Below are 22,171 nucleotides of genomic sequence, written 5' to 3'. Positions count from 1 at the left end.
ATAATATGTATAACTTTCTAATATATTATTTTCCTAATTAAAATTATGTTAGATGCAGTGTTTTAAATTATAGTTGCAATCGCGATTGTATTCATTCTTACAGTTATTGCGATTGCAGTCAGTGACCGTTGCGATGCAGATTATGGACATGGCGGTATGAATTATTTTGCACTTACAAATATATTTTTGAATTTGATGTAGCCGATTAGACTCAAATGTTTTGATTGACGTTACGGCTCGATGTGGCCACGTAGTTATGATTCAGGGTCACACTATAATTGCAGTGTGATATGGTTGTGATGGTCACCACAACCATAATATTGTGGCTGTATCTCGTGATGCGGTCCATAATTTGACTCAACGTTGAGGTCACTGAAGCAGAAGTTGGCAACTTGCAGTGAGGGTAAAAATCCAATGGCCACTGCCTTGCACAATGAAAAAATATTCTTGGATAAACACGGTGCACCAAAGTTAGATGCATCAGACCATTAAAATATTAACATACAATTAACTTTGGTTGATAATCAATTTTACTATAGTTTACTACTAATAAATTGGAGTGCTGATTGCTGAACAATCACTGAAAGAAGCTTATCCTAGGCTGTTGTCAGTGGCAGAAATAAGGACATTGCAGTAGCTCAAGAAGGATGTGAGTTGAAAGGAAGAATATTCTTATTTCAATAAGAATGATATTGTGTGTGATTAACTACATTAATCGAAGATTGTCTTTGTGTATGATGCTATACATAGTCAAACTCTAAACCCAAATTAAAGGTGAATGTTATATTAAATAGTCGATAACTAATAATACTGTTCTAATCACTATCATAGAGATGCTGCAATTCTTTGCTTACTAAAAAAAGTTAACTAATAAAATGATGTTTCAATAATGGCTTAATGCTAAACTTTGAAGTTGGCAGTATAACATAGAAAATATCTGAATTGTGTTCCTTGTTTCAAAGTAAAATGAAAATCCCAATTTAGTTTTCACCATGCTTTCCCAATAAGTTGAATATTATTCAAAATCCCAACTTTTGTAGGATAAATACAAGTAATTTTTTTTTCATCATAGCTTCTTCAGACTAATCACCGCAAAGAATAAGAATTGTGCAACTCACAACCTCACTTAAAGACTCTAATAAATACAGAGAAATAGTTGTTTCTAACAAATGGATAACAATTAGGAGAGTCTACAGTGTACACCATATTTCAGAGCCAAGAACTCACTTACAAAGAATGCGGCAAATTACTGAACACAGATGAATAGATGAGAAAGTTTAATTTGTTGTGAAAATGATCAATGATGAGGGAAATGAAAATGAAATACGGTAACCTAACATTTTCTTCATTTCTCCTTGCCACCATATGCTCCAAAATCAATTGTGGGCAATGAAAGAGAAATTCATTCTTAATAGCATACATGTATTTCAAGTCAGGAATGTTGTACGTTCTTAGATTAAGATGTAGACAACGATTATGTTTTATTCAACTTGAGTTCCTCTATAAGATATTGTACTTTGTTCAAATAAGAGGACATGTCATGATCAATCATCTTCAGTGTGGTGAAGATACAATGACCCAACTTTATGCTAGATGCACTGCCTCCTGATTTGTCCTAGGTACATTCGCATCATCTCTATCCTACAAATGTCAACCATAATTTCAATTCCAAATATTTTGGATATTACTAACAAGATGAATAAAATCATTGTTTCATTAACTCAAATAATTAATTCTTTTTAAAGAAATATTGTTTATATATATATATATATCCAGTCAGCTAATGAACCTAACGAATCGAGTTATATTTAACTTAAGTTCGGCTCGCTTATTTCATTAGCTTAATTTCCAACTCAAATTCAACTCATTTAGTTCATGAACCAAGTTTCTCAAACTAAATAACGAATTAAGTTTTAATTCAGTTCATTGTCAGCCCTAGAATAAAGTATCTCATGGTATAAAGAGATAACTTATCTTCTTTAGCCACTAAAATCATGACATTTGTTCTATTTAATCATTTTCTACAAAAATATTTATAAAACTAAACAAAATAGTACATATATCATACTTTTACCGACCAGATGAGATAAGTTATCTCATAGTATGAGGAGATACTTTATTCTCTTACTTTTATGATAAACTTGGTATTTGATATACACAAACCATGGAACCATGTAACTAAGATCTAAAGTATCTCATGAGCAACCTTCTCCTGATACCTTCTCATCAAAATATATCTTAAATTATATCTTATTAAATTATATCTTAAAAACAAATTTAATGAGGTATTAATATGTCTTTCATATCACATCATATCATCACATTTTCACACCATCATTCACAATATTATAAATACAATTTAGCATTTTGATATTTTTCTCCTTCCACATCTAAACCCTATAATTTCAACAATAATTCTTATAAGGGTGGAAGTGCACTATCAACTTGAGTTCAATGGATTGCCACAATAGAGACACAAGTTGATAATCAACCCTTTGCCATTCATCATTCTCATCATCAGAAATGCCAACACTCTTCTTAGTATGATGTTCCAATAGACCTTGATCTAAGAATCACTCTTCTTTTCCCACAATCTAACTACCACTGTCAGTTCTCGAAATGCCCACAACATGGCTACTCCTGCCAATTCTTTTCACTCAATATTGACTACTAGAGTTAGTTTTCGAAATGCCCACAATATAGCTACCCGTGTCAATTCTTTTCCCTCAATACTGACTACCAATGTTAATTCTCGGAATTTCCACAATTTGGTAGTCTATGCCAATTCTTAGTGTCACGGGAAGAAAGATGGACTAGTTTTCTAGAAATGCATCGACAGAAAATATGAGGGAGAATGAAAACGTTGAATGAAAGCGCATTCAACTTGGGGTGAGCTATAATGAGGAGAGAATGCCTCTATTTATAACATGAGATTTTTTCCAAGTTCCTCATATCTCCAGTGTGGGACTTGAGAGTTGTTTTTTCTCAAAAATCTTCTATGTAGGACTTGGGAGTTTTTTAGATTTCACACCCAAAAGTTCATACTAATGGCTTTTAATAAACCAAGTTCCAACAATCCCCCACTTGAAATTAAAAAATGATTTTCGAGAATTTTCGTGGTCTCAATAAGATTGTGCATAAATAAAGGCGTCATGCGACTTGAATCTTTACATAGTGAGTAAGATCTAGACTTTACTAGAGTGACTCATAGTCTTGAACTCTATCTCCAACATCAAATCACACAACCTTTTCAAAGGTGTATTTTGTAAGGCTTGTGCGTTAAAGGTCATGCACATCTATCCCAATATAGTGAATGCTCTAGAAATTTATGCACGAAAATTTCATAGGAAGCGGCCCACACTTCCACATTCACATAGGTGAGTCTATCAAGAGTACTCTTGTAGCCTAGGTACTCCACTCCAATTGGAGTATAGATCTCATTAAGAGTTTTAACTTTTCCTTACATATGTTGCAGGAATCATGCTTCTCATAATTTTATAGCATGTTCATTCTCATATCACTTCACAACTTGTTATTACCCATTGAACTTATTTCTTGGGATCTCCTGTCGGTTAGGTTGGGTTATCATCATGAGTGATCCTCGTTCCAAGGGAAATAGTCCCATACACTTAGAAGTATTATGTACTTTTTCTCTAGCTAGTCCTTTCATGAAATGATCTGCTAAGTTATTCTTATTGCGTACATGATCCACTCTAACAGCTCATGTAGAGAGTAACTCTCTAATAATGTTGTGCTTACGACGAATTTGTCGTTTCTTACCATTATAAAAGTGGTTCTCAATTTTTACAATAGCCACGGTACTATCACAATGGATCAACACAGTTGGAATTGGTTTTTCCCATAGAGGAATCTCTACAAGCAAGCTTCTCAGCCAACTTGCTTCTTCACTACCCGTTACTAGTGTTATCATCTTGACTTCCACAGAGGGTTGAGCCAAAATAGTATGTTTCTTTGACTTCCAAGAAACAGCCCCACCAGTTATGTTAAATATATAGCCACTGGTTGCTTTAGAATCATCTGAAAGAGTGTTCTAATCCGCATCGCTGAGTCCTTCTAGGACAGCTGGAAATCTTTGGTAATGTAATCCAATGTTCATTTTTTTTAAGGTATCTCATTACCCTTTTTATAGCATGTCAATGCTCCATAATAGGCTACTGGTAAACCTGCATAATAATCCCACAACATAGGCAATGTCGGGTCTAGTGCAATCAGTGGCATACTGAAGGTTGTCAATGATGCTAGCATACTCAGTTTGTCTTACACCTTCACCAGTATTCTTAAAAAGTCTTACAAATGGATCATATGGTGCGCTAACATGTTTACAATCAAAGTATTTATATTTATTTAAGATCTTTTCCACATAGTGAGATTAATCCAAAGAAATTCCTTCTTTTGACCTAGTAATTTTTATACCAAAATTACACTTGCCTCTCCATGGTCTTTCATATCAAAGTTGTTATAAACAATGATTTCACAATATGAATGTTGGAAATAAATATGAGTAGGTCGTCTAGATATAGACATATTATAGTGCAAATGTCATTTTCTGATTTGTAATAAATGCATTTGTCACTTTCATTCACCTTAACCTCATTCGAGACCATTAAGTCGTTCAACTTTTCATGCCACTCTTAGGTGCTTGCTTAAGACCATACATCGACTTATCTAACTTGCAAACCTTATTTTATTGCCCATGTATTACAAAACCTCCAGGTTGTTCCATATAGATTTCTTCTTCCAAATCACCAATTAAAAAAGCAATCTTAACATCTATTTGATGTACTAATAAATTATGTGTTGCAACGATCGATATTAGTACTCTAATAGATGTTATTCTAGTAACAGTTGAAAATGTGTTAAAGGAATCTACATTCTCTCTTTGCTTGAAACCCTTAGTTACAAGACGAGCCTTATATTTATCCACCGTGCCATCAGGTTTCATTTTTTTCAATATCCACTTACAATCAATAGGTTTACAACCAAGAGGTAAGTCAGCTAAATGTCAGGTCTTGTTAGACTCTAGAGAATCCATCTCATCATTTATGGCCTCTTGCCACAAATCAGCATCCAAAGGAGTCAAAGCTTCTTGGAGGGTTGATGGATCCTCTTCCAATATATAGACCATATAATTAGGTTCATACTCTCTAACAGTTGTTATCTTACTTCTTCTAGGTTCTATTTCAAACCTTTCATTTTTTACATTATCTCTAATCACATGTATATGACTAGTTGATGTGGCCCCACTCTTCCTAAATTTAAAAAAAAATTATTTTCATTGAAATTAGCATCGTCACACTCAATGATCACTTTTGCGTTAATGTCATAAAACATGTATGTCTTGTTGTTTGCAACATACAAAATGAATACACATTCATAGGCTCTATGAGTTTAACTCTCTAGGGGTATACCATCGGAAATGATTTCATGACCAATTCTATGTATCTTATTGGACTAAGACTCTACCGATTTATCGTCAGTCATATCATACTTGAGGTAACGACTAACAACATACTTTTTAGTCTCAACTTCCTTAATACCATATTTCTTTTCAAGTGCATATCAAATTAATTTGGCAGACTTCTATGTACTATAGTAATCATAGAGATCATCAGACAACTCATTCAGAATGAAATTCTTACACAAGTAATTATTTTCATTCCAGAGAGCTATTTCAATAGCTAGTTTATTCTTTTTCTCTTGTTTAGATTTTTCTAGCAACACCGGGATAACATTTTTCAGAATGTGGACAATTTTTCTCATAGTGAGGAAAAATTCCATCTTATATTGCCACCGTTTGAAATTTGTTCCATCAAACCGAAAGAATTTGTTCATGTCAAAGTTGTTCGGTCCAGTAATATTATCTATGAACGCCATTGCAATAGAAATGTCTTAATTTTTTTGTTACCATAGCTTGCAACAATTATAAATGACACGAAATAATACTTACTAGCTGAGTCACGACCATGTCGCTCTTTATAAGATGTTTCATGACATTGTCCAAAATGTGCAAGAAGACTATCAACCATGTTGTCTCTAGGATAAAACAGCTCATATCTCTGTTATCAAATTCTTACCACACTATAAGAACCGATCTCGAATACACCCACTATAATATGGCTATCAGTGCCAATTCTCGGAATGCTCACAATATGACTACCCATGCCAATTCTTTGTCCACAATCTGACTATCAGTGTCAGATCTCGAAGTGCCCACAATATGACTACCTGTGACAATTCTTTTCACTCAATACTGACCACCGGTGTCAGTTTTTGAAATCCCACAATATGGCTACCCGTGCCAATTCTTTTCCCTCAATACTGACTGCTAGTGTCAGTTCTCGAAATTCCCACAATTTGGTTGCCTATGCCAATTCTTAGTGCCACAGAAAGAAAAGGGGATAAGTTTACCAGAAATGCATCAACATAAAATATGAGGGACAAAGAAAAAGTTGAATGAAAGGCATTCAACTTGTGGTGAGTTATAATAAGGGGAGAACGCCTCTATTTATAACATGAGATTTTTTCCAAGTTCCTCATCTCTTCAATGTGGGACTTGAGAGTTGTTTTTTCAAAACTCTTCTATGTGGGACTTGTGAGTTTTTTAGATTTCACACCCAAAAGTTCTCACTAATGGGTTTCAACCAACCAAGTTCCAACAATTATAATAATATGTTGGTTAACAAGGGCTTTATCTTCACCTAGAGGGGGTGAGTAGGTGGTTCAAATTAAAATTAAACTCAATTAGAAATGCAAAAGATAATCTCAAAAACTTATGATCTTTATCGATTAAATGGTTCCTTAATCAATTGACACAAAACTAAACTTAATCGATTAACCTCGTGATTTTCTTGAAAATCTTTTGGTTCTTGATGGAGCAAAAAAACATTGACTATACTAATCTAATATGCTCTTAAAGTGATTACAAAATGTGATTAACAAAGCAAATTCACTTATGCAATGATCACTAAATGAATGCTAGCAAATAATGTGAAAAATGTGATAATTAAAAATAAGTAAAAGAGTAGGGTAAGAGAGAAGATGACACAACCAATTTATCTTGATTCGATTGCTAATCAACATGCAATCTACATCCAGACCTCCCTTCTGATCTTGGGATATTTGTTTCACCAGAAGAAATCAAATATTTGTTACAAAATACTTCTTCACCAATACTTCTCTTGGACCTGGCTTCTAATGGCTCTTCACCACTTCTAACTAAGTATACTCAATGAGACCTCTTCTTCAACCTTGACTCCAGCCTAGGATTTCTTCTAAATATCTCTCTTCCTCCTAGGTGATACCTCACAACCTCAAAGAGAAAATTTTACAAATTGACCGTAAAAAATGTATACAACTTTCTAATGCACCTTCAATGTGCTAAAACATACACTAACAATTCAGAACATAACTATATGATGAATTTCACACATAGAGATGAAAATGAGTGAATAAGATTCACAAAAGGAAATCTTTAAAAACTCTCAAGATATGAAAATAAACTTATTTCCAAAGATACTCAAAAAATTTCTTTTTCACATGAAATGTTTTCTCTCTTTTCAGAAATCTCTTCCTGAAAAACGTGTATCACTTTTGTATCAAATTTCTGTATTACTCCACTTACCTTGCAATCTGGGAAAGGATGGTAAAATGCCTTTCACTTTCAAGCCATTATGTTAGGGATAATCGATTAAATTGCCACTTAATTGATTAACATTTCTTTAAAACATCCATGAACTACCTTAATTGATTAACCATGTTCTTAATCGATTAAGGGGTTTTCCATTTTCAAAGACTTAATCAATTAAATAAAGTCTTAATCGAGTAACGATTTTATGAAAAAACTTAGTTGATTATGCATGAATCTCTAACATGAATGATATATGTATGATGCATATCTTTAAAACAGGATGTAAGTATTAATACCCAAAATCATGCATGCATGTTAAAATTCTCCTAAGTCATGTTATGTATAAAAAATCTCTTATGTCAATATAAAACCAATTTGTTATATTGAGGTTGTTATTCATAAATATATTTACAACACTTTAAATAATCGGAATACTTACAATAAAATAAAGGTGGAATTATTTAATATAATAACAACAATAAATAAATGAATATTGAGTGAATATCACTTTTATCCTTATAAGTTTCTATGTGAACTTTTTTATATATAAAATGTAATAATTCAAAATAGTACTCAAATATTATAAATAAGTGATTGATCATGATCAAAAGTTTAAAAGGGACAACAATATTTAATTATAATTTATAATTAAAATTAATTCAATAAGAATATAATATAAAGAAACATAGATATTGTTTTGAAGTTTGAAAATAACATATTAATTGTAAATAATATTAATTAACAACTAGTGATCTTAAAGAAAAATGTACACTCACTTAAAGTGTCATTTTTCATTCTTTTGAAGACTTAAATTCAATATTGATTGGATTAGATGTAAAAGTTTGAAGTATTTTTTTCCACTATAAATAACCATGTTGTCTGCAAAAAAAATCATTTTCCATGTTACTACACAATCTTGTTTTGATTGCCTTCATTGCTGGTAATGATCTAAAGTATCTCATGAGCAACCTTCTCATGATACCTTCTCATCAAGATATATCTTAAAAACAAATTTAATGAGGTATTAATATGTCTTTCATATCACATCATATCATCACATTTTCACACCATCATTCACAATATTATAAATACAATTTAGCATTTTGATATTTTTCTCCTTCCACATCTAAACCCTATAATTTCAACAATAATTCTTATAAGGGTGGAAGTGCACTATCAACTTGAGTTCAATGGATTGCCACAATAGAGACACAAGTTGATAATCAACCCTTTGCCATTCATCATTCTCATCATCAGAAATGCCAACACTCTTCTTAGTATGATGTTCCAATAGACCTTGATCTAAGAATCACACTTCAACTACATTACACCAATCCAAATCATTCTTACCATTCAATTTTTCAGTGGGATGTTCAGAGACTCTCCGATAGCGAAAGTGACCAAACTCTTCTTTGACGGACCTAACTTGATTGTTTTCATGTTAGTCGTACTGGATTCTTCAGCCATGGTGCTTTAAAGACCTGAACAGTACCAATAAGCATACAAACAACTAATATAAAAGGGGCAAAGATAGAAAACAAAGTGAAAGCCTCCGTAAAACTTGAACTCACTTGCTACAAAACTAGTGCAACAAAGGTGGGAGGAGAAGACGAAGAGAAGGGGACAAAAACAGCGAAAAACGATCGCCTTTATGGCCCCACGCGCAGGCAAAACTGAAACAACAAAAGTCGTGTGTGGCGGTGCATGACAGAACCTCCAGCAATGTCACTGGGTGGGATGGCAGATATTTGAGTCTAATGGTGAACAGACTTTGGGCACTGGACCGCTACAAAGAACAAGCCAGCGCTAACAACGGCTGAAACCTGAAACCAAACACCAACAATGAACTAGAGAAGTAACTTAAGAGTGAGTATAACTTCATATTCATTGATGTTGGGTACAATATTTATAACACAAGTTTGACTACTCAATCCTCGTACTTAAGGGATTAGGATGGACTATCTAAGGAAATAGATAATGATAAAGATACAATAAAATAATCTAAATACAACCTATATCTCCACATGATCAACTAATGCATCAGTCAAAAAAGCATTGAATGGGCCCAATTTTTGTTTGTGTGATGGAGTAAATGAAACTTAAGTTTAACAAAAAATGGATGGACCCTATTGCACAGGAAAAAATTTGGAAATCATATACCACAAGTAAATAGATTAAAGTATCTTGAGGGAGATATAAACTATAAGATTCAAGTAGGATAGATGAAATGGCTGAGTGGATGTGTCATGTGATAGAAAGGTAGAACACAAACTTAAAGGGAAATTTTACCACACATATATAAGACCTGTAATGTTATATGAGACTAAATATTGAATAATAAAATGTCAATAAGAGAATAAACTCAATGTAGCGGAGATGAAAATATTATGTTGGATGAGTGGATATACTAGATAAGATAGGATTATGAATGGAAGCATTCGGGAGAAAGTTTGTGTAGCTCCTATTATAGAAAAGATGTTAGAATTGTGCCTTAGGTAATTTAGGTATGTGTGGAGGACATTGTTAGAGTATATCAAATGGAGGATAATCAAATTTCCAGAGACAAATGGAGACCAAAAAAAACCATACATGAAAACATTAGGAAAGATTTAAAGATCAATGATTTGTCTATAGACATGATTTATGATAAATGATTATAACATTGTTCGATCCAATCCATATAGCCGATCCCACCTAGTGAGACTATGATTTGGTTGTTATTGCATTACAACACAACTTCATATCACTATGGTTATCAAAGAGAATCTCAGAACTGTTGAAAACTTGTGGCAAAAAAGAAACAAAAACAAAGACTTTCATCGTTAGCATAAACTAACACCATATAATACGTACTTTGCATAAAGCCACAAAACTAACATCACATAACTCACTGAAGCATAAAAAATTAAGCTTCAATTATAAAAAGAATTGCTGATGATTCAACTTGCATGTCAGTCCAAATGAATGCAGCATGCCAGTTCAATTTCTCTCCCTTCAATTTCATACTAATTTCATCAAATAAAAATCTCATCAAACAACATTATGAGTTATAATCAAAGTTAATGGTGGTTGCCTTAGTGGGTGGTGGTTGTCATTCTCAACCAACCATGTGAGTGGGATCATGGAAGGAGGTTTGATAGTGGATCGCGGTTCATGGTAGTACAATCAAAGCTAGAAAATGGAGCTTTAGGTGATGCAGTTCACCTAAGTCATGACTGAGTTAGTGACTGCTTGTGCACGACAGTGGACTGAGTTCATGAGAGGGAGTGGCAGATCTGGTTGTGGTGGCTGGGGTGAAGAGAAATGAGAGAAATGGAGGGTTTTTTTTTGTATGAGGAAAGAAAAAATGCAGTAAAGAATGGAAGAGAAGAAAAGAGAGAGAGAAGCATGTTTTTGGTTTGAATGGGAAAGGAAGGGTTTAAAGCTTATTATGTGTGAGTCAAAGCTTTTATCATAAGCTTTTAGCTTTATAATGGAAAAGACAGTTATGTCTGTTGCTTTGAGCAGCTGTTTAATGGAAAATGATTTGTGTGGGATGGAAAATGGTTAGACTTATGCAGGATTTGGCTCTAGAGAAGTTCTTTTACAGTGGTATTTTGAGGGAAATTGGTGGCTGATTGGCTTCTTTTTATTACAATATAGATGTATTTGGTTCAAATAAGGGATGAGAAGAGAGGGACAAATAGCCTTCTTTTGTCCAAAACCCCCAATTTTGGAGGGGGGAACAAAAAAGAGAATGAATGGATTTTAGGCTCGGCATGTCCCTGCCTTCCAAATTTTTGAACTTTCAAGGGATTTTAATTAAAATCCAACCCCCTTCCCTTTCAACCAAAACACACTTTCCAGCTAAGAGATAATGTATATGACAATCTTGCTTCTTTAGATGGAAACAAAAATATTCGAACTCGTGACCGTAAATCACAGATAACTTCGGCAGGTAATGTAAAGCTTCTACACACAAAAGACACTGATGTTCTAGTTCCAGACTACACCATCCAATCTCTCTAAGTACACATTTTTGAATAAGTAGGCATGACTATTTTCTGTATCATATTTTTCCCAATATATCAATCAGTATTTCACATTCACTAGGAGATTCCTCCATTATTAAAAGACTCATCCTGCTGAACTGTTAATAAGCAAATACCATGCCGAAGCTATCTTAAGCAAGAACTACATTATGCACCACTCAAGTTCAGGCTGAAAACAGCACTGCACAAGCTGAAAAAAGATTTTGAAGAAGACTTTGCTGTTAAGAATTATGAAACAGTGCAAAAAAATAGATAAACACGAGAACTTTGTCCAGATAACAATGGCATGAAGTGAAAGGATAGAGGCATACATTGTAGACTTCAAATAATATGTATTGTTTGAGAATTCGATATGAGCTTTATGTTTTATGATTATTCAAGACTATATAAGTAGATTGATAATGGCCTTTTATGAAGAGACATCAAATTTGACTTGAGTGTGAAGGGCAGTTATAAAACCAAACTGTGGAAAACCGATATGGTAGCTTCTTAAACTTTGTCATTGAGAGTCAACAAATTTTTTCATATGAACAACAACTTCCTTTTATTTTTAACAAGTCAACAAATAGAAAATTGTTAAGTTTCAATTTAAAGAAACATACATGTTAATGAACAGGGAAAGTCTACCGAAATGTAGTAGCAATCGTTATGTGTGAAACTAAGAAAAGCTAATTTATAACCGTGGAGAAAGAAATACCGGTAGTATGTTCTATAGACGGCGGCAACACACTTTTCAGATTTTTAGTCATCTGTTCAAGGTCCTTTAACTTATCCATATCACGTGCCTTCAGAAGAAACCTCTCCAACATTAGAAACGCTGCAGAACTCATATGTCTTCCTCTCAACAACATTTGTTTGGAACACTCAAAAGCTTCTTGCACCATACCCCTTGAGCATAATCCAGTGACCAAAAGATCTAAAGCATGAGCATGAGGACAATACCCTTTCTCCACTAGGTAGTTCCATAAACTTAAACCTAAATCGAGCCGAGAATTCTGGCAGAAATATTTCATTAGCATCACAACTGTTCTTGTTTTTGGAACAAAATTCCTATGAGTCATCTTCTGGTAAAGTTCATTTACTCCTTCGATTCCCTTCGTCCTAATTAATCCTGAGAACAATGTATGATAAGTTACACCATCAAGCTCAATTTGATTCTCAATTATCTTTTCCATCAACGAAAGTGCGGATTCAATATCCCTTGACCTAACTAATGAACTAATTAAAGCGTTATAAGCACCGGTGTCAGCAACCAAGTTTCTCAATGGAATCTCATTAAACAATTGCCATGCCTTCCCTACATTTCGAACCAAACCTGCACCGTGAATTAATGTAGTTATCGTTTGAATCGTAGGTGCAAAATTCCGACCCTCCATCTCCTCCAAAAGTCTCAAACCATCACCAAAACAATTTTTCTTACAGTAAGCATCAATTCTAATATTATAAGTAACACTATCAGGACTAAAACCGCGCCTAACCATTTCATGGTAAAAAAGCTCAACAGAAGTCACATCCCCTGATTCTTTAAAACCTAAGAGCAAAATATTCATAGTCTTAATATTCGGATTAAACCGCGAAACCATCTTCCTGAACACGGATTTCGCCTCCTTCATCTGCCTCTGAGAGCAAAATGCTTTAACAAGCACATTAAACTCATCAGTACCAAATTCCCTTCCAACAAACACATCCTCCTCCATCCTCCTAAACGCTTCAAGCGTATCCTCAAACGACTGGTACTTGGCGATTTTCGACAAAATAATGCTCATTGCCTTAAGAGTCAGCAACTGAGGCTGCGTTTTCGCAATCTCTCGAAGCAATTCCCAGGCGCGATCGAAGTAGCGCATCCTCGCGAGAATGTGGAGGGTTTTCTCCAAAGCATCATGGCTTAATGGGAAATGTTGTTGGTGGTGGAGTGAAAATTTGAAAAACTCTAAGGCTTTGAGGCCGTTGGAATGGGAAGCGAATAAACGGCCGAGGACGTTTTCGGCGAAAGAAGGAAAGATGGTGTTGGTGTTGGTGGTGGTGGTGGTGGTGGTGGTGGTGGTGGCGGCGGAGAGAGGAGGGAGGTGGTTGAGGAGGGTGGGGTTTAGGGGTTGGTCTGGAAAAGGATGGTCGTTAATGATTTTGGTGAGAGTGTTAACATCGATGATGGAATGAGGTTGAGATTGTGAAGAGAATTTGAGTGTGGAATATGTGAAGGAGGATATGGTGTGGGGAATTTTAGTGTAACGATTTAGTTTGTTATGCAATGTGAGCATTATTATTGTTGTTGTTGTAGTTGTTGTTTCAAGAGAAATTGGGGACCATGGGGTTGAAGAAAAAAGGAGTGGATGAAGAAAAGAGGAGTAGGGGTTGAGAATTGAAATGGGGGAGTGAGCCAGTGAGGGAAATTGGAGGATGAGTAAATAAACCAAATGCCCTAATCCCCCACCCATCCGGGGTTTGCCTATATTTAAGTTTGTGTGTACTCATCTTCTATCCCAAAATGTATATCACATTTTATGTATCTTTTTATTTTTATTGATCAAAAACTATAAAGTTAATATATGTTTAATTCATGTTTTAATTTTCTTATCAATAAAAAATAAGTAGTACATAAAATGATATACTTGGGATAGAATATGCAGCTCCTAATCTTGTATGGTATAATAACATAACATAGATCATTTCTTTTGGTACATTGGAAACAAGAAAAGAATAAACTAGCTCAAAGAACAACAATCCAAGTTAAGGTAAGATTGACAAATCACAAGAGTTGTTTCCACACAAGAAGATTGAAAGAGGAATGTGAGCCAATCTTAGCTAGATTATGTGCCACTTGATTCACCTCACGAACCGTATGCTTGATATCCACAATCCAATCAGGTGAAACCCAAGATTCAACCTTTCTAACCGGAGGCCAACTTGAGCACCTTCTGAGATAACTTGCATTGCCTCTAGACAATCAGTTTCAAGAATGACGTTCCTAAAACCTTTATTCCAAGCCAGAGTCAAACCTAGCTCAATAGCCAAAAGCTCGGCTAAAATCGGAGAGCCTCTACCAAAATTAGCTAAAAACCAAGTCAACCACCTCCAATTATGGTCACAAAAGACATTGTCGCCACCAATAATATTATTGTCATGAATGCAACTCTCATCCACATTAATCTTGACCTGCCCAGACTGAGGGCAAGGCTAGTGGACCGAAGAGACCTCCTCATTCATGCTCATTGAATGCCTCATGTTAAGCCAATCATAGTAGCCCTGATGAATACGACGAGCAACAAAGTTGATATCCCTATTGTTAGAACCAAGATAAGCCTTATTACGCTATCTCCAAGCCTGCCACACACCAGACATGAACAGAAACCCACACATCATACATGAACAGAAACCCACACACCAGACATGAACAGAAGCCCACTACGCCATCTCCAAGCCTACCACATACCAGACTCACGATAGTCCCTAAGAATATGCCAAAGACTCTCCATACCACCCTGACACCTCCTACAAACCGGATCCGGAGTCAAGTGTATTTTAAACCTCAATTCATTCGAAGGTAAAACATCATGAATACCAAGCCAACACATAAACTTCATTTTTTGTAGGACTTTGAGATGCCACACCCAACACAAAATCTTGTCAATGTCACCAAAGCCATTCCCCTTGGATATAAGCCAATAATAACCTGATCTTGTTGAGTATGCACTAGAAGCATGATCATCCCAAATCCACCCCTAATCCTCAGCTGGGGTGCCTAGAGAGAAAGTATGAGAAACTAGATCCTTCAATTCAGACAGAACCATAGTAGAAAGCATTCAAAAGTCCTAGGATCCATCAAACCAAATATCTTTCCCTGAAGCTAAGTATCAGAAATATGGACAAAGATGACGAAGTTACACAACTTACCAACACCCATCCAGTTATCATACAAAAGAGATTGGTTGTCAGTACCCAAATGAATCATATAGCCATCTCTAAGAAGATTAAAGACCCTCACAATAATTCTCCAAACAAAGGAAGCTAATGATTTAGGTTGAGCAAACAACACAGACTAATCACCTAAATACTTATCAGAAAGAACCCTACACCACAACTTGTCATTATTCCTGAGTAAGTTCCAACTCATCTTGCCAAGAAGAGAAATATTTGGTATACTGAGAGTCCTTCACGCTAAGACCATCCTCATCCTTATGCCTAGATATCCTCATCCAATTCTTTTCCCTCAATACTGACTACCAATGTCAATTCTCGGAATTCCCACAATTTGGTTTTCTATACCAATTCTTAGTGCCATGGAAAGAAAGAAGGAGAAGTTTGCCAGAAATGCATCGACATAAAATATGAGGGAGAAAAAAAAAGTTGAATGAAAGTACATTCAACTTGGGGTGAGCTATAATGAGGGGAGAATGCCTCTATTTATAACATGAGATTTTTTCCAAGTTCCTCATCTCTCTAATGTGGGACTTGAGACTTGTTTTTTTTCTCAAAACTCTTCTACGTAGGACTTGGGAGTTTTTTAGATTTCACACCCAAATGTTCGCACTAATGGCTTTCAACAAACCAAGTTCCAACAATCCCCCACTTGAAATTAAAAAACGATTTTCGAGAATTTTCGTGGTCTCAATAAGATTGTGCATAAACAAAGGTGACATACGATTTGAACCTTTACATGGTGAGTAAGATCTAGACTTTATTAGAGTGACTCCTAATCTTGAACTCTATCTCTAGCATCAAACCACACACAACCTTTTTAAAGGTGCATTCTGTAAATTCCGTGTGTTAAAGGCCATGCACATTTATCCCAATATAGTGAACGCTCTAGAAATTTATGCCCGAAAATTTCATAGGAAGTCCCGCACTTCCACATTCACATAGGTGAGTCTATCAAGAGTACTCTTGTAGCCTAGGTACTCCACTCCAATTAGAGTATAAATCTCATTAAGAGTTTTAACTCATCCTTACATATTTTGCATGAATCATGCTTATCATAATTTTATAGCACATTCATTCTCATATCACTTCACAACTTGTTATTACTTATTGAATCTATTTCTTGGGATCTCTAGTAAGTTAGGTTGGGTTATCATCATGAGTGATCCTCGTTCCAAGGGCAATAGTCTCATACACTTAGAAGTATTATGGATTTTCTCTCTAGCTAGTCCTTTCGTCAAAGGATCTGCTAAGCTATTCTCAGTGCGAACATGATCCACTCTAACAGCTCATATAGAGAGTAACTCTCTAATGGTGTTGTGCTTACGACGAATTTGTCGTTTCTTACCATTATAAAAGTGGTTCTCAATTTTTCAATAGCCACGATACTATCACAATGGATCAACACAGTTGGAATCATTTTTTCCCATAAGGGAATCTCTACAAGTAAGTTTCTCAGCCAACTTGCTTCTTCACTACCTGTTACTAGTGCTATCATCTTGGCTTCCATAGTGGGTTGAGCCAAAATAGTTTGTTTCTTTGACTTCCAAGAAACAGCCCCACCAGTTATGTTAAATATATAGCCACTGGTTGCTTTGGAATCATCTGAAAGAGTGTTCTAATCAGCATCGCTGAATCCTTCTAGGATAGCTGGAAATCTTTGGTAATGTAATCCAAGGTTCATTGTTTTCTTAAGGTATCTCATTACCCTTTCTATAGCATGTCAATGCTCCATACTAGGTCTACTGGTAAACCTGCATAATAATCCCTCAACATAGGCAATGTCGGGTCTAGTGCAATCAGTGACATACTGAAGGTTGCCAATGATACTAGCATACTCAGCTTGTCTTACACCTTCACTAGTATTCTTAAAAAGTTTTACAATTGAATCATATGGTGTGCTAGCAGGTTTACAATCAAAGCATTTATATTTATTTAAGATCTTTTCCACATAATGAGATTAATCCAAAGAAATTCATTATTTTGACCTAGTAATTTTTATACCAAGATTATACTTGCCTCTCCAAGGTCTTTCATATCAAAGTTGTTACACAACAATGATTTCACATTATTCATAATATGAATGTTGGAACCAAATATGAGTAGGTCGTCTACATATAGACATATTATAGTGCAAATGTCATTTCCTGATTTGTAATAAATGCATTTGTCAGTTTCATTCACCTTAAACTCATTCGAGACTATTAAGTCATTAAACTTTTCATGCCATTGTTATGTGCTTGCTTAAGACCTTACATCGACTTATCTAACTTGCAAACCTTATTTTATTGCCCATGTATTACAAAACCTTCAGGTTGTTCCATATAGATTTCTTCTTCCAAATCACCATTTAAAAAAGCAGTCTTAACATCCATTTGATGTACTAATAAATTATGTATCGCAACGATCAATATTAGTACTCTAATGGATGTTATTCTAGTAACAATTGAAAATGTGTCAAAGAAATCTACATTCTCTCTTTGCTTGAAACCCTTAGCTACAAGGCGAGCCTTGTATTTATCCATTGTGCCATCAGGTTTTAGTTTTTTTTCAATATCCACTTACAACCAATAGGTTTACAACCAGAAGGTAAGTCAGCTAAATGTCAAGTCTTGTTAGACTCTAGAGAATCCATCTCATCAGTTATGGCCTATTGCCACAAATCAACATCCAAAGAAGTCAAAGCTTCTTGGAGGGTTGATGGATCCTCTTCCAATATATAGACCATATAATTAGGTCCATACTCTCTAGCAGTTGCTATCTTACTTCTTCTAGGTTCTATTTCAAACCTTTTATTTTTTTACATTACCTCTAATCACAAGTATGTGACTAGTTGATGTGCCCCCACTCTTCCTGAATTTAAAAAAAAAAATTATTTTCATTGAAATAAACATCGTCACACTCAATGATCACTTTTGTGTTAATACCATAAAACATGTATGTCTTGTTGTTTACAACATACAAAATGAATACACATTCATAGGCTCTGTGAATTTAACTCTCTAGGGGTATACCATCAGAAATGATTTCATGACCAATTCTATGTATCTTATTGGATTGAGACTCTACCAATTTATCATCAGTCATATAATACTTGAGGTAACGACTAACAACATACTTTTTAGTTTCAGCTTCCTCAATACCATATTTCTTTTCAAGTGCATATCAAATTAATTTTCCAGACTTGTATAGACTATAGTAATCATAGAGATCATCAGACAACTCATTCAAAATGAAATTATTACAGAAGTAATTATTTTTTTATTCTAGAGAGCTATTTCAATAGCTAGTTTATCCTTTTTCTCTTTTTTAGATTTTTCTGCCAACACCGGGATAACATTTTTTAGAATGTGGACAATTTTTCTCATAGTGAGGAAAAATTCCATCTTATGTTGCTACCGTTTGAAATTTGTCCCATCAAACTGAAAGAGTTTGTTCATGTCAAAGTTGTTTGGTCCAACAATATTATCTATAAATACCATTGCAGTATAAATGTCTTAAATTTTTTGTTCCCATAGCTTGCAACAATTATAAATGTCATAAATAATACTTACTGGATGGGTCACGACCAGGTTGCTATCTATAATATATTTCGTGGCACTCACCAAAATGTGCAAGTAGACTATCAACCACACTGTCCCTAGGATAAAACAGTTCATATCTCTGTTATCGAATTCTTACTACACTATAAGAACCGATCTCGAATACACCCACTATAATATGGCTACCAGTGTCAATTCTCAGAATGCCCACAATATGGCTATCCGTGCCAATTTTTTGCCCACAATCTGACTATTAGTGTCAATTCTCGAAGTACCCATAATATGACTACTTGTGCCAATTCTTTTCACTCAATACTGACTACCGGTGTCAGTTTTTGAAATGCACATAATATGGCTACCCGTACCGATTCTTTTCCCTCAATACTGACTCCCGGTGTCAGTTCTCGAAATTCCCACAATATGGCTGCCTATGCCAATTCTTAGTGCCACGGAAGGAAAGGGGGATAAGTTTGTCGGAAATGCATCAACATAAAATATGGGGGAGGAATAAAAAGTTGAATGAAAGGCATTCAACTTGGGGCGAGTTATAATAAGGGGAAAATGCCTCTATTTATAACATGAGATTTTTTCCAAATTCCCAATATCTCCAATGTGGGACTTGAGAGTTGTTTTTCCAAAACACTTCTATGTGGGACTTGTGAGTTTTTTAGATTTCACACCCAAACATTCTCACTAATGGCTTCCAACAAACCAAGTTCTAACAATTATAATAATATGTTGGTTAACAAGGGCTTTATCTTCATCTAGAGGGGGTGAGCAGGTGGTTCAAATTAAAATTAAACTCAATTAGAAATGCAAAAGATAATCTAAAAAACTTATAGTCTTTATCGATTAAATGGTTCCTGTAACGCCCCGAAAATTACTCAATAAATATAATGCCCAAAAGTGGGTAATATTTTTATATAATGTAACGTAAACTTATCATCTTTACATTCCTTTCTTTTTCGGGACATCACTTTATGTAACATACATTGTGGAAAATAAAAAACCATTACCTAATGGTAACAAAAAATAACACAATATAACTTTGAATAATACTTCATTTAATAATGGAAAGTATTTGTACGAAATACAAGGTGGAAGAAATATTCGCCCAAACTGAAATTACACAAAAGGCTGAGACATCCAACACATCAAAAAGTACCCTACACAAATCTAAGTCACAAAGGCTTGTGTAGGTGTACCGATCTCCCTCAATCCTCCATGCCCCCTCCTAGGACATCGAGAAGTGGTAACTCCGAATCCTCGCAGAACGATCCATCTAAACAAAACGCGATCCGAAGACAAACAGAAAGAAGAGGGAGTTGACATCTAATGAATATTACTCATTGACGGCGTGGAATTACACGGAATATCACATCCAGACAGACACGCATAATAAACACAATATATACATCAAATATAAAAATGCACAATGATAAATGATGTTATAATCTCATATTATGAGGATCAAAGTCCACAATCTGAATGTATGAATGTTATGCTTGTTTCATCCATCCTTTCATCAATGTCCCCCAATATACTATTCGGAAATAACCAAGAGTACAAGTCCCATACTATTCTGAAGAATTGTCCATTTCAGGATGGTGTCGTATCAAACACTTTTTGGGCATCCCTCTCATTGATCCTGATTGCAAAGAGGGGTTGTCGGAGATCGTTTAGTTTGTGTTGTTAGAATTGTCTGATCCAACAGAATACCTCATCCAGGAAAACAAGGGACTTGTCTCACCTAGACTCACCCTCAAGACTTGGCTGACGAATCATCGCCATCGTCGTCCTTCTCAACATCTCGGGGCTCGTTCGTCTCCCGTAAATTTCATCTCCACTACTTCATTATCCATAATGAGTATGCATACTAACCGAGGTTAACCGATTAAATCTTTTAATAATTATTTTATATGATTGGCCCAACCTAAGACATCTCCTAGAAGAATGTTTCTTGTGGGACCCGATCTTACGTCAACACATAAATAGAGGAATAACATCCATACCACTATGAATCATCGCTGAATCACCCTGGACGACCACATGGCCAAGCCTCTTATGGTCAGACGACCTCGTTGCATGGTATCATTTAATCCTTTTTTTTGGGCATCGCTTTACAACATCACAGTTGGAAACCTTGCCCTAAATAGTCGCAAGAACATAGGTACTTGTATAAGTTTGTCGATTTTGGGCACCGAGTTCAATCATCTGAGTCACGGTCTTTCCCAAGGGTAAATACACTTCACACCCAAGCTACGGCCATTGCCTAAGCAATCAAACAATCGCAATCAGACAAAAATATTGTTTCTCTTTCGCCCAAGCGAGAGATTGTCGCTCAAGCGACCAATTCATCAAAATAGACTCAATTTCCTGCATGGTTCTCGCTCGAGCGAGGGTACTGTTGCTCAAGCTAAAAATCCACCAAAAACTGGTCAAAATACCTGTCTGGACTTGCCCGGTCGAGGTACTGTTGCCCGGGCACCAAAAACACCCAAAACATGTTGTCTGGCCCTCGCTCAAGCGAGGTTGTCTCGCCCGGGCGAGGTGGTCGTGTTACCAGGACCATTTTCCTCGCCTTTTTGGGCTACTGGATCAAAACTCTCCGCTATTTTCGATCTCAATGCATTTTAGTTTCTCGAGTGGTGTTCCTTCATGGATAGCCACCACAATACTTGATATTTTAAGCTATCCTAATCGTACAACTTAAGAAAGTATCCATACAAAATCCAGGCACGCAAAATAATTAATTAAGTACGAGTTTTCTTAATACACAAATATAACTTCAAACTTTTGAGATAGTTTAGGAGATCTGAGTGTCATATTCAAACACCACTATATCAAGATGTATTCTCCCTCACCTTAGATTGTCGCGCTTGATTTCATTTACGAGAAAGTGGTTTGGTTGTCCGACTTCAAAAGCTTCGAAACTAAACACACGAAAACAATTTAGTGATTCACGAATTAGATTTTTACATGATAACCCTAAGGTAAAAACATTGTTTTAACTCATTTATGAACTCAAACACTTT

The 22,171-nt window shown here is 35.3% G+C and overlaps 1 protein-coding gene across 3 annotated transcripts; it reads right to left on the bottom strand.

Annotated features, from left to right (window-relative positions):
- Nucleotides 1,592–14,104, bottom strand: LOC109361311 (pentatricopeptide repeat-containing protein At3g61360). 3 transcript variants are annotated; one of them, XR_002109288.1, is made up of 3 exons: nt 12,377–14,104; nt 8,999–9,471; nt 1,592–1,641 (listed from the first exon to the last, which is right to left on the bottom strand). XR_002109288.1 is itself a non-coding variant. In XM_019606751.1 (2 exons), the coding sequence occupies exons 1-2, from the start codon at nt 13,935–13,937 to the stop codon at nt 9,455–9,457; spliced, it is 1,578 nt and encodes a 525-aa protein (XP_019462296.1). In that variant the 5' UTR covers nt 13,938–14,104; the 3' UTR covers nt 8,700–9,454. The 3 variants fall into 3 exon arrangements, 1 of the variants encoding a protein (XP_019462296.1); XR_002109289.1 differs by lacking the exon at nt 1,592–1,641 and having other exon boundaries at nt 8,700–9,129; nt 9,220–9,471; XM_019606751.1 differs by lacking the exon at nt 1,592–1,641 and having other exon boundaries at nt 8,700–9,471.

Source organism: Lupinus angustifolius, chromosome LG11 (genome assembly GCF_001865875.1).
Source record: "Lupinus angustifolius cultivar Tanjil chromosome LG11, LupAngTanjil_v1.0, whole genome shotgun sequence".
NCBI classification, from domain to species: domain Eukaryota; kingdom Viridiplantae; phylum Streptophyta; class Magnoliopsida; order Fabales; family Fabaceae; genus Lupinus; species Lupinus angustifolius.
Note: the sequence above shows the minus strand (reverse complement) of the source record. Positions and strands in the feature narration are given on the sequence as shown.